Source organism: Montipora foliosa, chromosome 12 (genome assembly GCF_036669935.1).
Source record: "Montipora foliosa isolate CH-2021 chromosome 12, ASM3666993v2, whole genome shotgun sequence".
Lineage (NCBI taxonomy): Eukaryota > Metazoa > Cnidaria > Anthozoa > Scleractinia > Acroporidae > Montipora > Montipora foliosa.
In genome coordinates, this window is record NC_090880.1 from 2,833,183 (window position 1) to 2,850,773 (window position 17,591).

Sequence of the window (17,591 nt, forward strand, 5' to 3'; positions counted from 1 at the left end):
TACTTCCCGACAAAAAGTGTCAGGCTTCACCCTACCGATAAACCCCGGATGTCTGCTGAGATTAAATCTCTCATACTCCAACGACAACGTGCTTACCATTCTGGGCCTACCGAAAAATGGCGACATCTTAGAAACAAAGTTCGGGAAGTCATCTGCAAACGCAAAAAGGCGTTTTATCCCCGCAAGGTGCAAAACGTAAAGGGTACTGACCCGAGGAACTGGTGGGGCTTGGAGAACAATTGTGCTATCCAGACGAGAACGGCAACATTATATCTGGTAAGACCCTCGCCACTCGTCCGAACAACGTTTTCATATCAGTAACTTCGGATCTTTAACCTCTTGACACCTCGAATTTCCCAGCCTTTTTACCATAGCTTGAACAACCACCTACCATATCTACTACAGCGGTTCGTGAAAAGCTTCCGGTGCTTTAAAGGTACCTAGACCAAGCACCCGATGGAGTCCCAGCCCGTCTCCTAAAAGAGTTTTCACCTGAGCTGGCTGAGCCGGTTACTAGCATTTTTAACCGCTCACTGTCATCGGGGATATTCCCGACACAATGAAAGGACGCTAACATCACTCCTGTTCCCAAGGCCACGCCCATAACTGGGGACGGGAATTTAAGACCTATCGCCCTGACGCCGGTGCCTTCTAAAGTGCTACAGGATTTCGTTTTTGAGTGGCTGTTAGAAGATGAGAGACATCTCATCGACCTCCAGCAATTTGGCAGTCTCAAAGTAACCTCTACCGCCTATTGTCTTTTGGACATGGTACACAACTGGCTCTCGCCCATTGACCACCCTGGTAAGTTCCTGAGAGTGTCCTTCCTAGATCTCAGCAAGGTGTTCGATCACATTGACCGTACCGTCAGTTATCATTGGAATGTCGTTATTATTGTCAATGGTATTAGGTGAGCGTGGCCCTACGGGAGTAATGTATTGTTGTTAAATTATAAAAGCTAGGGCAATTTATTCAAGTAGGATGTGTAGTGTAACCGTGTGCTAGATCTAATAAGTGTTTTAAAGGAGAACTGAAGAGAAAAATGGAATTTTTTTTCCTTCGCCAAATTTGTAGTGCCTGACTTAGTTAAAGAAAATATACGAGTATTTGAGGGGTTTCTTACATTTTTTCGTCTTTATAAGGCCAGAAAGACCCTATTGATTACTCGATGGAAGTCCGCCATTTTGCCTGTACTATAGCGGGCTTGGGCGCTAAGCGTGACGTCATTGCGCTCACTTGCTTGAAAGCGGGAAACTTGAAAAATGGCTCAGTGTGTTATTGTGGGCTGTTCTAATAGAACTGTCAGACACCAAAGGAGTTAAGTTTTTCGGAGAAGTGAACCGAAGAGTTGTTTTTGCGAGCAACTGGGACACGTCATTCAGTGAATGGCAATCGTGCTTCAAGCTGGGTTTTGTAAACTCGGCAACGATCACAAAGATGTTTAACTTTGAAAATTCACGATACTACGAACAGAGTAATGTGTTTACATACGATGGCAGTTTGTAGCACTTCTCTTTGCAAACACATGCACGGTCGAAATGCTAGAATCTTGCTTTACGCAACGAATAGCTTGATCTGCCGGCACATCTAACTTAAATAGATATTAAGCTATAAGTAGATCATTTAGCTAAGAGCTATGAGCATCACTAGATGTCTGTAAGCTAAAGTTTGTCAAATTGAATCGAAATGACAGACAAAACAACACAGTAAAAAACCGCCATTTTGGAAATGAGTTAAACCAACTCTTTCTTTGAGTAAACTAATAATTTTACTCTGTTTTTTGAGTATAATTACTCAAGAAATGAGTAACATGTTGAACTCAAACCAATGAGTAGAATGTACTCCTGATTTTGAGTTGATTCCACAGAGACTATTCTGTACTCTTATGACTGAGTAAAAAGTACTCAGGTGTCACTGAATCATATAGACTGCCTTTACTCCTACTCTTGAGTAGAACGGCATTACTTCAACACGAAGTTATGTTAAAGGAAGAGGAACCCTAGCTCCCTGTGGTTAATTTGAAAGTTTGCAGTGAGTGGATGCTTGACACTAAAGACCAACTAAATGTTCCTGGCCTGAAAATAATCATTGCTTTGCAAAGAAACTCTGTTGCTATTTACTTATTTATAATTTGTCAGGTTTGTGATTCCTGAAAAAGGAGCCGGCAATGTTTTCATCGAGAATCTCTGAATGCAGGAAATAACTACCAAATTATAAATACTTAATCAAAAAAATATATAGATCAGAGCAGGAATACAGGAAACTCCTGATCAGTTCCCTACCCATATGCACTAAATAGGTTTGAAACGCTGTCATTTTAGTAATATTAGATATTAATTCATGCTCAACGGCAAAAGGCGAAGCTGATGGTGTCACGTGACCAAAATCCTGTGGTCTTTCAGGACTTCAGTGGTAAGTGGTATAGGTTGTCAATAATATTTTTCACCCGTCTGTGATGACTTAGTTTGATTTTTTAACTGAAATAATATGTTTTAGGCAATAAAAATGGAGCAATTTCCCTTGATGAAAAACAACCTCGTCGTAGCTTCGCGTTAAAATTCAAAACCCAGGTTCCCTGAGACTGCAAACGTCTGACCGCAAACTGCAGTTTGTAGTTTCCAATTAAAAAAGACCTTTAAAGGCGAGTGTTATTTTTAGTGAAACTGATGTAATGCAGGGATTTCGTTTTTTTTCACGGCAAAGTAGATGCAAAGGTCTCTGTTGTCCTAAATATTTTTGTCGATGTTTATTTGTTATTGTAAACAGTCTACTCTGTATTTCAAGACAACATAAGTATTGTTGGCATAGCAACCAAATCCCTTGCAGATTCCAAGTGGGTGAAAATCTTCCATTTGTGACTGCTTTACAAAACACACTTCATTTTGTCGCTCAATCTCATAGGCATTCAGATGTTCTACATATTCAGTAACTCGTAAAGTATTGTACTGGAACAACAATTCACTCCCATTCAAAATGAGAACCAGATTTATCTCGCCAAGCACTGGAATGCCATGATGTAACCCTGCAACAATGACATAATCTCTACAGTACTTTGTTCCAAAGACTTTGGCCCAAGAGGCTCTAGAAGAGAAAATAATAACAAATTATTAATTGATTTATATATATATATATAGCTCGCTAGCTCGCTCACTAGCTCGCTAGTTTGAGCACTTTGGCATGGCTTAGATGTACCACATGTGTGGGACATTTGGGGTGGCTTTATAAGCCTAACCTCCATCCCAGACATCAGCACTGCAGTGATGAGGCCCAGAAGGCCGAAACAGTACTGTCTGCAGTTAGTTATATATATATATGTATATATACGTATATATTTGTATATACATATATGTATATATATATATATATATATATATATAACTAACTGCAGACAGTACTGTTTCGGCCTTCTGGGCCTCATCAGTGCAGTGCTGATGTCTGGGATGGAGGTTAAGCTTATAAAGCCACCCCAAATGTCCCACACATGTGGTACATCTAAGCCATGCCAGAGTGCTCAAACTAGCGAGCTAGTGAGCATGCGCAATTGCTAGCGGCAATGACTCATCCCAGTAGAGTGCTCAATTTGGACATGAAAGCAAAAGCTTTGTAATGCCAAAGAGCTATATCTAACTGCAGACAGTACTGTTTCGGCCTTCTGGGCCTCATCAGTGCAGTGCTGATGTCTGGGATGGAGGTTAAGCTTATAAAGCCACCCCAAATGTCCCACACATGTGGTACATCTAAGCCATGCCAGAGTGCTCAAACTAGCGAGCTAGTGAGCATGCGCAATTGCTAGCGGCAATGACTCATCCCAGTAGAGTGCTCAATTTGGACATGAAAGCAAAAGCTTTGTAATGCCAAAGAGCTATATATATATATATATATATATATATAAGTTGGTGTTTGCCTGTGAATCGTTAGTCGATCCTTAGGTTTAAGGCTATGAACGGGTTTAGGCTTTCCCATCCCACCCGTGTAAGAATCCCGGGATACTCACGATAGGCCAATTCACCGTCTCGATAGCTGCGTTGCCAGCGTGGTTGTCCTGATGGTGTAGTGGTCATCACACCCTACCGGTATTCAGGGGGACGTGGGTTCAAATCCCGCTCAGGGCAATTCTTCATGTTTTTCATTCGCTATAATTAATCAGTTGATTAACGGGATGGGTTTCATTTCTTCATTCTACGGTATATATATATATATATATATATATATGCTTATATAACCAAAAAAGTGGAAGGAAATCCTCATCTACTCTAAAGTGCTCAATAGCAGAGCTAGAGCTATGAATAATTATACTCCAAGAGCTAGGTTATTTGAACATTGACTGCAACTCTGGGTTTCATGCTTCTTGTGAAGCAATCATCAGGCAACAACCAGAAATAATGGTTACAATCACCGTATTTCGTGTAACCGTTATTTCTGGCAGTTGCCTGATGATTACTTCGCAAGAAGCGTGAAACTCAGAGTTGCAGTAAAAGTTCAAATATATACATTATATATATATATATATATATATATATACACGTACATATAATTCAATAAAAGAAAATAGTTAGGCTTATTGTTGAGCCCAAATGCACAAAACCAATGAAAAAGGGTGAAGCTGCCCTTGGAGGTTAACAGTCTAACTAGCTTTATTCAGTAAGGATGACATTTATATTGTAATATTTATGTGCTTAAATTGTATATCCCACTTAAGTAACTATATAAAAATTATATTGAGTAGTCTAAACTGATAATGTTCCAAAGTGCTCTGCAAGTGCACTGCACAGTCTGCACTTAGCTTGTTATTGCAGAGCAAAATAAGCGCACCTTCATAAAGACATTAACGATACTCACATTGTCAAAGTACAATCATCACTTATTTCTGGATACATCTCTTGCAATTCTTCCTTATAGCCACTGTCATGAACAGTTGTCTTTGTTCCTTAAGTAAGATAATCAAAGAGAATATGGAAATTAATATCATTGGAATTTTAATTCAGTAAGTAAATTACTTAAGTTTCTTTGTAATACCATTCAAAATACTTAATATGGATGCCTGTCTTTTATATAACTTTTACTTGAGCATAACCATTGTTAATAGCAGAAAGGGGGGAGGCTGGGTGTTTCTCTCAATTTTGTAAACTGAATGCACACTGGTTGAATTATTGTTTTTATTGTTAGCTCAAAACATTTGCATTTCCAGGCAGATGATTGATCACAACCAATAATGCAATGTAATTGATCTATGCTGATATTCTAGAACTTTTTTTTTTCAGTGTAACAAATAATAGACTCATTTATTAAATATTCTGTACCTGGTCCGACTTCCAAAGACATTAGCAAGAAGTTTCCTGCCGAGGACTGTAGCAAGTACGCTTGCAAAGCCTGCTGGCACTTGGCCAAAGAATAAGTAATATTCTTAAAATTGTTGCTTTTGTCAGCTAGCCTCTTGAAGTAGTGATGCTTTGCTTCAAATCGCATCGCCCAGTTTCTCACCAGTGGCCCTCTCCTACAAATTAACACCAACAAATATGAAGTTCAACCTTTACTAATTAAATGACTTCAAAATATAAGTAACAATGTTCTGTTTTAGTATAGATCATATTTCTCTCCCTAAGAATTTTTCTTTAGTGGACATTGGATAACCTCACCCTTGAAAAGTTTATTCTAGAAGTACCTAGCAATTTGTGTTGGGTAGTGGGCCATGTTGTGGTGCTTTGGAAGGTGTCGTCTCTCATGAAGTTCTTTGAATCCCTCAAGATACTCTTCAATGAGAACTGCAAGATATGCTGCTAGCTGAATGGTTGTTCTTGGTGCAAATACAATTTCTTCAATTTTCAGCAGTCTGAGGAAGTTTTCCCAGTGATTGTCAACAACTGGTATTAGGTCACCAATAAGCAAAGGCAACATTCGTGCCAGGCACCACATTTGTGCAGCTTTAATTAAGACAAGAAGAAACAAGATGTTGGGCAAAAATACAATGTGTCTAACTCTAGAAAATGAAAGGGTTCATTTCCAATTGCCAACAATTTTGTGTGTGTGTGTGTGTGTGTGTGTGTGTGTTTGCCCCATTCCAAACTTTCAAAGTTTCAGTTTGCCTTCTGACACATTTCCTTGATAAAAACTGGTCTTTGACAACCTCTGCTTTCACTAGTAAAATTTCTGATGGGCTTCCCATGGGGGTGGGGGTATGGATACCTTTGAGGGTCTATGCAGTGAAAGAATGGTTTGATATTTACTTGGCTTAGTATACATGTATGTAAGGAAACCTACCAGCCTTTTTTAGCCATGCATCCCTTTCTGCATTAATCCACAATATTATTAAAAGTTGAACGAAGTTTTCAAAGTACTTTTGGGTAATGTTTTCAAAAGCCAGTACACAATCATTCAAAATTTACTTTTTGTGGTAGCTAATACCTGATTGACTTAAAGATGCAGATTCAGATGCCAATGTCTGCTGTTTGATAGCACTTGGTTTGTTGCTTCCATCTACAGAGGGATAACTGAATCCTGCTATTCTTTCATTCAGCAGGTCAAGTGTAAAATACTTCTCCCCTGTAATGTACTTTTGAAGCAGCAGTTTTATTTGAAGTGGCAAGACTCCTTCTAACTGGTCATGCATCACATCTAGGTCAAGCCCATCCACCACATGGAAATATCTTGACTGACTAAGGATGGATGCTCTCTTCACCCCATAAGTGGAAGACAATGTTTGATCATTTTCTACCAGCCGGCAATGTCTGTTGTGACTGGCTCTCGTTCTCAATTGAAATTGATCCTCTCTGCAGAGTTGTAAATCAAAACCTTTATTTAAGTAAGATATTAATTTTGAACATACATTATCCACCAGTTATTTCTAAACTTTATTGAGTGAAGATTATACACTTACACTTTTAGCAAGTATGAATGATTAGTGTGTCCTTATATTCCAAATTACAGAATTTAGAGGACTTTCTTTCAGCAATTGATCATTGTACTTTTCCACCGAGATTCAGAGACCAATTCTAATTTCAAATGCAGAGATGCATACTTTCCAGCAGTACCATATGTATCAGTTTTCCAATGTGGCTTCTTAGTTTCAAAATTAGCTTGTAAATTAATGAAAAACAGTATATACTTGCCTTGGTTTGAATGTCATCACTTGTTCCCATGCAGACTCTACAAACCCTCAATGAACTAAAACTTTCAATATATCCACCAAGAGAATGTGCTCCAAGGTTGTCAGATGAGAAGGGCCCGATGCTTCCATGAATCAGAGTATCCTGACCACGTAATTTGATGGTCACACCACAATCCTGTTAATGTACATGTAATTGAAAGTTAACAATATTACTCAAAAGTAACAATAAAAATGTTGATTCTGTTTGAAATTAAAGATGAAAAGGGGAAGTCAGTAGTACCAGTTGCTGCATATGTTCAAAGTTATGGTCAGAATCTTTACTGGCAATTGTGTATTTTGTGCTTCAATTTTTATCTTTGGTTTACTTTTTTGTCTCCCTTTGTTTTAAACTAATTATCATATAATAACATACATGAAAAGTAAGGTAGAAAAAACTTAAACAAGGGAGAAAATGTAACCACAATATGTATGCTAATATTAAACCAACTTCAACATAATTATTTTTATAAGAACTGACAGTAGAGTAGAATATAGTTGAAGTGATTGGAAGGTCAAGACCAAATGAATGCAAATATTTAAGTTAGCATCTTGTTTTAAAGCCTAATTTTTTTTCATGCTTTATTCCAAATATTTTGCACCTGCCTTTTAAGTTGTGTACATAAGTGCAATTTGAAGCGTTAACCAACTTTAAGACACGAAACTAGGTTAATCAACAACTGACATGTTTTTATTCCTTCTCTCCCCAGTCCCTATTGCGCACGGCCTACACAGTCCAAAGTTCACGCTAACACAACATCTCCCCTTTTCAAGGTCACAAACAACTTTTTTTTTTAAATCACAAGCAACTTAAGGTTGTCATCTCAGACAGCAAACAAAAATAAGAAACGGCGACTAGATCTTGTCTGAGATTTAAAACGAACATATAACGAATCTGAATCATGCAAGTCCTAAACTCTCCTTCAACCTAAGCGAAGGCTTGGTCAGTCTCTTTTGCCTTGTAGATATACAGGGTGAGGGAAGGGACTTCACAGGAGTTGGTGGCTTGTCTACAGTCACAGGTTCCTTGCTACTCGGCATCTCCGGTTTGTCTCCAGGAACTGGTGTGATGTGTGATCGATTCCGTCTCACTGTGCCTCTACCTGTCTCAACCGTGTAGGATCTTGGTGTTTCTGCTGCACTGGCAACTGTTCCCGTAACTGTTCCTGCGGTGTTCCCGTCATTAATGTACACCTGGGTGCCGGGTTGTAGTGGCTCTAGCGGAACAGATCTGTGACGCTGGTTGAAGTTGATCTTCAATTTGTCCTTGCTCTCTGCTTCTTTTTGACGCAATTTGTCGATGTCAGGCCAACTTGGGGCCAAATTTGTATGAAAAGTTGGAACGGTGGTCCTGATTTTCCGTCCCATGAGTAGCTCTGCTGGCGAGTGTCCACAAGCAAGTGGGGTAGATCTGTATGCTAACAGTCCCTTGGTTGGGTCTTTCTCTTTCTTCAGAAGAGACTTGGTAGTCTTCACTGCTCGTTCAACCTCGCCGTTTGCCTGTGGGAAGCGGGGACTACTTGTTGTTTGTTTAAATCCCCAGTCTTTTGCGAATTGGGTAAATTCTGCTGATGCATACTGTGGACCGTTATCACTCCTGACTTCCTCTGGAATGCCGTGTCGTGCAAAGATTGCCTTGAGCGCTCTGATAACTTCAGACGATTTGGTTGTCTTATTCATTGCCGCTACCTCTACATAGCGAGAGAAATAATCAACCACTATCAAGTAAGTGATGTGATCGAGTTCGAAGAGATCAGTTGCAGTCATTTGCCACGGACGCTCAGGGAAGGGTGTTGGCATGAGTGGTTCTGGCCTGATTACTCGGTGCCTTGCACAGATTTTACAGTTCTCCACCATATCTTGTATCTGGCGACTTAAACCTGGCCACCAAACAGAACTTTTAGCTCGCTCTCTGCATTTAGTTATCCCTTGGTGTCCTTCGTGTAGCTTGTCGAGGACTTCTAACCTCAGGGATGATGGGATGACAATTCTTGATGATTTCAGCAGTACTCCTTGAACTACACTTAGCTCTCCTCTGTCTGACCAATACGGTTTCAGTGCGTCATGAAGATTAAACTTGTTCGGCCAGCCCTCAAGGCAATAATCTTTAATCTCCTTACAAATGGTGTCTTCATCTTGAGCCTCCTTGATTTGTAGTAACTTGATGTCTGACACAGGGAGTGAGTCAAGTACACTGTCCAGATATATGTTCATCTCTTGTTCCTTTATGGTGGTCTCACACTCAGAACTGGTTGGCTGGATTCTAGAGAGTGCGTCAGCCACGTACATTTCCTTCCAGGCACATGGATGACTTCTTTCAAGTGGAAACGCATGAGGCGCATCCGAAGACGCTGTATCCGAGGAGGGACGTCATTCAGTGCACGCTTTGTAAGGAGCGGCACCAGTGGCTTGTGGTCCGTTTCTGCAATGATGGATTTACCCACGATGTAGTCACTGCATCGCTCACATGCCCAGGTCAAGGCAAGGGCCTCTTTTTCGATTTGCGCATATCTACACTCCACTGGGGTGAGTGCTCTGGATATGAATACCACTGGTCTCCAGCTTTCATCATCTTGCTTTTAAAGGAGGACCCCACCCAGTCCAAAAGATGATGCATCAGCAGAAATCTTTGTTTCTCTGTTGGGATCATATAATGCTAGGACTGGTGCTTTTGTTAAGCTAGACTTGATTTCTTGGAAGGCTTTCTCTTGTGGCGGTCCCCAAATCCACTGGCTCTCTTTCTGCCTCAGGTCACGAAGAGGTTTTGTCTTGTCAGCTAAGTGCTCTGCGAACTTGCCCATATGGTTCACCATACCGAGGAATATGCGCACGTCATGAATGTTGCTTGGTGCTGGAAGGTTAACAATAGCTGTTATTTTGTCTGGATCTGCTTCAATTCCGTTAGCACTGACCACGTTTCCAAGAAACTTGATCTTTGGGGCACTAAAAATGCACTTGTCGATATTGAGTGTCACGCCTGCTGCGGACAGGCGGTCTAAAACTGCTTTCAATCTTCTGTCATGTATTTCCTGGGTAGGGCCATGACAAAGGACATCGTCAATGTTGCATTCAACTCCTTCCAATCCTTCAAGGATTCTACACATGCACTTTTGGAATTTCTCGGAACCTGAGCTGATCCCATAGGGAAGAACGTTGAAGCAATATCGACCCCAAGGTGTAATGAAGGTGGTTAGTGGTCTTGAACTTTCTGACAACTTTATTTGCCAAAATCCAGAATTTGCATCCAGTTTCGTGAAGTACTTCGCTCCTGCAAGCTTTCCTAGGGTGACGTCAACTGAGGGTAACGGGTGATTCTCGCGCTGTACATACTCATTTAGCATTGTGAGGTCAACACACACTCTTACTTGACCATTAGGCTTGGGGGTCACTACCATTGGCGCACACCATTCCGTTGGTTGCTCAACGTGTGAGATGACTCCAGTTTCAAGCATCCTTTGAAAATCCTTCTTGGTCTCAGCATAAAGTGGCATTGGTACTTTCCTTGGCACTGACAAGGCGAAGGGCTTTGATCCATCTTTGAGCTTGATGGTGTACTCTTCTTCCATTTTTCCCAGACCAGTAAACAGCCTTGGATATTCGTGCATTACTTTTGCCTTGTAGTCGTCACTGGTTAACTCACACACCCTGCTTATTAGTTTCAGGTTGGCTGCTGCATTCCTGCCCAAGAGTGGTCGGGCCAGATCCTCTACAACGTAAATATCTTCTTCAATGGACTTAAGTTCATTGGTAAGACGAGCTCTGAACACTCCCTTACAGTTCATTCGGTATTTGCATGGGCCTAGTAGAACCTTGGTGGTAGGTTGTAACCGTGCTTGGCTCAATTCGAGAAAACTGTGGCGTGGAATCACTGTTACGTCAGCACCACTATCAAGCTTGAATAGCAATGGTTTTTCATTCACCGATATCGTGGCAGTCCACGGTGTCTTTCTATTGCTTTGCACTTCGTCTAACTCTACTATTTCACCGAGGAAAAATGATTCCTCAGTCTCAACTTCAAAAACAGTTCCCGATTTTGGATTTGCTGAACTCTTGCACGCTTGTGCCCAGTGTCCTATCTTCTGACATTTTCTGCACTTAGAAAGACGGGCTGGACAGACTTTCTTTGGGTGTGGGTTTCCCAAGCATCTTGAACATTTCGAAAGCGTGTTGTTTGAACTTGAGTTTTGGCTTGAATTGGGTTTTGCCGGAGAGTTTTTGGTAGGAAATTTCTCCTTATTCTTCATTCTTCCTTTAGCGATACTGTCAACTTCCACTGATTTCGATTTAAATCCACCATCAAGTATGCCTTGTTGGTGCTTTACCGATTCGCGTTGTCTTGCTAGGTTTGTAGCTTTTTCTAAAGTTAACTTCGGATCGAGTTGTAACCTTTCCGAGAGGTCGCGATTTCGTAGTCCCACAACAATGCGGTCTCGGATCAATTCGTCTTTCAACGCACCAATATTGCAGTACCTCGCAAGGCCATACAAATCTGTGATGAAGCTGTCAACAGATTCCCCCTCTCGCTGGATTCGGGAATTGAATTTCGCTCGCTCGAAGATTACGTTTCTTTTCACAATGAAGTGGTTCTCAAATTTGCCTTTTACCTGATTGTAATCATTTTCTTCTTCAGTTGTGAGCTCAAATGAAAGGAAAATGTCATCAGCTTGATCGCCCATTGCATAAATTAACGTGTTTACTTGGTTTTCGCCGCTTCGCTTTTCGAGGCCAGTGGCTTTGCGAAAGCGTTCAAATCGTTGAATCCATTTCGGCCAGTCCTCCGGCTTGAATGAAAATTTCGCCGGTGGAGGGACTTGAAAGTTTGCGACCGGTTGGATTTCTGGTGCGGCTTCCAGTGCTTGAGCTCGGGGCGGTGGATTTTGCTGCGAGGAAATCGCACCGGGAGAAACCTCGTGCTCGGCGGTTGACATGTCTTTGTCCTGTTTGTCCTTTTTGTTTCTGCTTTCCAAACAAACTCAACGGTTAATTCACAGTTCGATGGAAGCGTAGCGAAGGTTCAAAGCTAATGTGAAGCTACCACTTCTGACACCATGAAGCGTTAACCAACTTTAAGACACGAAACTAGGTTAATCAACAACTGACATGTTTTTATTCCTTCTCTCCCCAGTCCCTATTGCGCACGGCCTACACAGTCCAAAGTTCACGCTAACACAACACAATTGTCTCTGACTCCCACATAATTATGTATAATATATTAAAGTTGACTGAGTGACTCACAGACTCTAAAAGACGTATGTCCTGCATAAAGGGCTGAAGGATTCTGTTCATTCCATAAGTGGTTATATGTGGAACTTTACACAATGCCACAAGTTGTATCATGTTGACCACGGATCGGTACTGTGGGCTTAGATTACCAAGGACGAAGTAGAAACCCCCTTTATGAAGAAATTCAACAAACAAATAAATCCGGTTCAGTAGAAATTAAATGATAAGTATGCATGCCTACAAAATAAAAGTAACCCTAATCCTAATATTAATTTTCCAATGCTCTTACACTTTGAACAGTGTCACAAAGTAAGAATATAATGCTATACCAGCAGAAAATAGAATGACTCAAGTTCAATCTTGTGCTTCAAGTGTAACAACCCTTATACTTAGATCTCAAATGTGAGTGCCTCACCAAGTACCCTGTATCATCTTTCTAAAGTGAAAACCCTTAATCCCTTTTTTGAAAACTCTTGATGCCCCAGTCACATCACTTTTATCAAATGAATGCAAAATCAAGTGGAGGTTACTACCGCTACATAAACAGGAATAAGTCAACTCTGTACATAATTTAACTTTTTTTATTCTCAACAGCTACACAACCACATGTATAAGCTGTGTGATGATACTGTATAATTATAGCTCTAACCCATTGCATATGTCAGCTTACAGTCAGGCATATTATTCAAAATAAGCTTAAGAAATACACATTTGCTTGTGATTTGGTACCTATTTTATGCTTCCGTGTCTTTGATCCTAGTGGATTAGTGACTTCAAAGTCATCATAGTAACAGTGAAGAACAAGTGCTCGTGGATCTTTCCCAAACAGTTGGTGTCTCCTGAAATCTTCACCATCACAAAAATCTCGCAGTGTGCCATCGGTACTTGCATGAGAATTTGCCACCTTAGAATGGAGAAAAAAAGAAAAAAAAGTGACCATGTCCAAATCAAGAGCCACACTGCTAAGACATTTCCAACTTGACATATAATAATTACTAAATTATGGTTCCAAACAAGTAATGCCATTCAGGAAGCAACAGTAAAAGATATGCAAAACATGAAGTTTAAGAGGATCCTTTTGTTCCCCACCTCATCCCAGCCCCCCCCCCCCCTCATATCCTTTGTAATTACAAAGGAATAAGTTACCTCAGAAAGAACTTCTGGGTGCTTGAGCAAAGCTTGAAGTGTTTTCACTATTGGGATGTAGTGATACGTTTCTTTGACGATCCTTAATCTTTGGCGTCCTTTGACTACACGGTACTCTGCATGCTGGCTTAAGACTATCTCTTGAGGCTCCTGTAAGAAAAAAATACATATTTTTATTGCTCTACCAGTGGTTACCAATAAAAACAGTTTTGAAAAAAGGTTGATTGATTTTCCAGTCAACAAATGGATTATGATTATAAATGTTGATGGTGTTACTGGACAAGTACTGCAAAAGACCAACAGTGCACTTTTGAATATCACATTGAGACAATTTTCATACCATTATGCACCTATCATTGTTAACCCTGAGGGTGGGGGAAGGGAGGGGGTCGGTCATGGGTGTGGGAATTTTGAGGTTTTCTCTAAAAAATGAAAGCAAAATACCTGAACTCCATGGTCTTACCACTAAGTCGAAGTTTTCTACGTAGTATTTCATCTGCAAATATTCATTTGCAAGAGGACCTCTAGCACGTGAAAAGATGCTTGGCTCCACAAGTATGTCATTCAAACCAACTACATCCGCAACCTGTATTTCATTGTTCGTCAAGCAGGCAATTATTTTGTCTTTGAGGCATTGGACACTGCTCTCAACCACATCCTCTGTGTTATCAAGAATAGCATTTATAGTTTGCTGATTTAGTTGGTTTTCTTCCTTCGTTTTCAAAAGAAACAAAGCTAGAAATTTCGTGACATCGTGAATGTAGTCCTTTGTTTCTTCCTCTTCATCAAAATCGCGCTCATCATCACTTAAACTTGCGTTGTCTTCATTTTTCTCAACCTCCTCTCCAAGCACAGCACGTTCGGCTCTCGTTTTTTTTTCTTGTTCTCTCCTTATATGTGTTTTAAACGATGAAAATTTCCGAAATGATTGACCACAATCACCGCATCTTATCGAAAAGTTCGGTTCGTGACTGTGAATGAACTTTATGTGTCCAAGAAGCTTCTTAAAGGAATGGCCAAGAAATCCAGCGCAAAAGGGACACGAGTACATTATCATTTATCACTCTTCCAAATGATATGATTCCATTATTGACAAAATATATAAAAATTGCGCGAAGTTATTGTTGAAACGTCACGAGAAAAGCGGAACTATGGGAACATCACGCGACGACACCTCCTCACGAGCCAATGGCTGTCGCAAAATAGCGCGCGAAGACCGACCGCAAAACCAGTTTTCAGTTTCGAGAAGGTTAATTTGAGCGCCATTTGCTGTTGGAGTTTGTGCATTGTGGTTGTGTCTTTCTTTTGCTGAAATCGCATTTGCTTAGCTTTAACTCCTTTTTCACTTTCTTCAAAAAAAAAAAAATGGTCCAAACTATTGAAGAGGTCAAGACTTGGCTGACAGACAACGGCTTTGCAGCCTATACTTCAAATTTTTCGGGTAAGTGGCTCCACACAAAAGCGGATATAAAGGGGTTAAGTACTTTATCAAGTGCTTTGTTGTGCGGACTTTATAGCGGAGCTCCGCGCGGAGCACCATAGTTAAGAAAATATGGTAACCCATCGATGTGAGAAAATTTGGTTTTATAGCCATGACGTCATCAACGTCCGTACGTACAACGTACGTCCGTACGTCCGTCCGCCCCTTCATGTATGCCAATGTGACCAGTACACGTAACCATATCACGGGCTAATTAAAGTTTAGAGCTCATCCAGGAGGCAATACTACATTTGAGACTAACTAGTTTTCAGCATACATCTTTGATATTGGACATCAACCAGGTGATCTGGTGACGTCATTGCGCGAGACTGGGGAGAAATTTTTAATGCCGTATCCCAAAAGGCAGCACGCGCATCACTGTGAGGAGGTTGAATGATGGTGGCCACTACGCTCACAATGTTTGCTGTCGGGAATTGTTTTATTCTTCACTAATACCGTGACTTGAACTCATAATGTTGTTGTTAATATGGGAAATGTTGATTTGGACGGTTGGAAAACATCCTTCGACGGCAAATCTGTTCCGATTTGGATGGAAGCTTCGTGCAACAAGTTGCATGATCGTATGAAAATCACTTCGTGTTTTACTTTTGCTTTTGATGTGTGTAATTTTTATACAGTATTAAAGATACTGTTTTCCATCAATGTTTCTTGTTTGTGTTTGTTTATTTGTTAAAGACTCCCTAATGCCTTTGGTTTTTAAAAGGGAACATTCCGCATTCAAAGAGTTTTCTTGTAGTATTGTTGGTTCATTTGGCATTAGTCTCAAATCTTGTAGCCAGGCACATGTGCCCTACTAATCGAGGAGACAAAAGGAAAGAAAACAAAAATACCATAAATCTAATCTAATTCACAATTCAATGCCAAGAAATATAAATGTATGTACACATATATAATTTAGAAAAAATTATAATCAAGTATGTAAAGTTAAGTTTTCTAATTTTGTTCTCAAAAACACTAACAGAAGGTTCCGATCTTATTCTTGAATTAAGTTTGGACCACAAATGAGGTCCGAAGTATCTAAGGCTGTTCTTACCGTACTTCACTGTGTTAAAACTGTTTATTGAAAAATCAGTATTTCTAAGATTATATTTATGATTAGGGCAAGTAAATAAGTCTATGACGGTTTTGAGTTAGCAACTTGTTTTTAATCTTGTACATAAATACTGCGATGTTTTGTAATCTTCTGTTATATAAGGTGGTTAACTTGTAATTAGCTCTCCTTAATAGTAGTTCCTCATAAGGTGAGTTATAGTCACAGTATACAGCTCTCAGTCCACTTTTGTTAACAAGTTCAAGTTTGTTTTTAATACTTAACTTGTTCTTATCACAAGACATTTTGAGAAACAAGGGGGAAGAACAATTGATTGCATTCTCAGTAAGGACGAAACTTTTGATAAACTTAATGACACACGTCAAGAATTGCTAGAAAAGATTGGACTGACTTTTAATGAATTGGGAGAGGTAGTTGTTGGCTATGTTGACATTGAGAAATACTTAACACTATTTATTAGTCAGTCAGGAGTGCAGAGTGCAATTACAGCACCAAACAGCAGCATTATCATTATGGATTACACTGATGGTTTCCCATGGTTGAAATGGTCACATCATTTCACTGGGGAGATAAGTGTCAGGGTGAAGATAATTGAGCCATACAATTTACTAAGCACAGTATTAACAGTTTCTCTTTGGTTGGGGAATGATGACTATGACACTGTCAAAGAATGTGCTGGGGCAGTTCATGAACTAAGTGGAAAAGCCCCTAGCAAAGAAAAACACAGGAAGTTTGCTAAACAAAATCTGGGAAACACTGGTTGTAAAAATATCTGTGGAACACCCCTCTCTGAGTAATACCCTGGAACTTCCGACCTTGGGTTTCGATCTGCAGAGACACAGTGTCTGCGGATTGCAAAAATTGCATCAGGTTTGTTAGCTCCAAAATGATTAATTAATTGAACTTTTCTTTCAAAAAAGGTCATCAAACTTATGAGTATGTACACTTGAGTTCTTTTAAAGAAATGTTCACTACTATGTCCAAACAAGCCACAAATCAAATGTATTAATAAATATATTCATGAGTGTTCCTGTTACTTTGCATTTAAGAAAATGTCATCAGGATTTAAAAAGATCCTCAATTAAGCATTACAAAACCAAAAAATCTATACAAATAAATTTTATATTCAACATACTCATAATTAAGTATGAATTAATGAATGGTGTAATTAACAGGTTCCATAAAAGGATAAAATACCTCAAATAAATTATTATTGAAAGTAGAACTGTAATTGATTTTTTTTTCTCACAACAATTCATGTGCATTAGTTTTTGTTGTAGCTGTTTTTGGTAGTGATCAACAATTTTTGGTAGCCCTCAAAAAAGGATTGGCCAAGTCTGTATTAACGCCTTGAGGAGAAAACAGTCTAGTTTGATGAAGTTGGTGTTTTGGCATTTGGAGAGAGAATGCCTTGCATTCATTCTGAAAAAAACAGGTTTTAGAGGAACTCTTCTTGAAATCTTATGTACATTTTGTAAAGGTCTTGATAAAGTATACAGAAACCTCCACACACCTCATGATTTGACAGG

General features: G+C 39.8%; 1 protein-coding gene and 1 long non-coding RNA gene across 3 annotated transcripts in view; both read right to left on the reverse strand.

Moving 5' to 3' along the window:
- Positions 1-1,702: 1,702 nt before the first annotated feature.
- On the reverse strand, positions 1,703-14,950 carry LOC137979638 (uncharacterized). 2 transcript variants are annotated; one of them, XM_068826954.1, is made up of 10 exons: positions 13,974-14,944; positions 13,511-13,660; positions 13,094-13,268; positions 12,377-12,534; positions 7,107-7,280; positions 6,403-6,767; positions 5,663-5,921; positions 5,301-5,494; positions 4,840-4,927; positions 1,703-3,081 (listed from the first exon to the last, which is right to left on the reverse strand). In XM_068826954.1, exons 5-10 carry the CDS (start codon positions 7,121-7,123, stop codon positions 2,754-2,756), a joined length of 1,251 nt encoding a protein of 416 aa, XP_068683055.1. In that variant the 5' UTR covers positions 7,124-7,280; positions 12,377-12,534; positions 13,094-13,268; positions 13,511-13,660; positions 13,974-14,944; the 3' UTR covers positions 1,703-2,753. The 2 variants fall into 2 exon arrangements, with proteins under 2 accessions (XP_068683055.1, XP_068683054.1); XM_068826953.1 differs by lacking the exons at positions 1,703-3,081; positions 4,840-4,927; positions 5,301-5,494; positions 5,663-5,921; positions 6,403-6,767 and having other exon boundaries at positions 6,819-7,280; positions 13,974-14,950.
- Positions 14,951-17,041: 2,091 nt separating this feature from the next.
- Positions 17,042-17,591, reverse strand: part of LOC137979010 (uncharacterized) — a 2,775-nt gene continuing 2,225 nt past the window's right edge. Inside the window, exon 2 of the long non-coding RNA XR_011118249.1 lies at positions 17,042-17,591. This exon is cut by the window's right edge and continues 349 nt beyond it. This is a non-coding gene — a long non-coding RNA (uncharacterized lncRNA).

Coding starts and splice junctions, on each gene's coding strand:
- LOC137979638 (XM_068826953.1), bottom strand. CDS start 14,567: ATGATAATGTACTCGTGTCCCTTTTGCGCTGGATTTCTTGGCCATTCC. Junction 12,535..13,093: donor GACACGGAAGCATAAAATAG/GTACCAAATCAC, acceptor TTCTTCATAAAG/GGGGTTTCTACTTCGTCCTT. Junction 7,281..12,376: donor ACATACGTCTTTTAGAGTCT/GTGAGTCACTCA, acceptor GTACATTAACAG/GATTGTGGTGTGACCATCAA.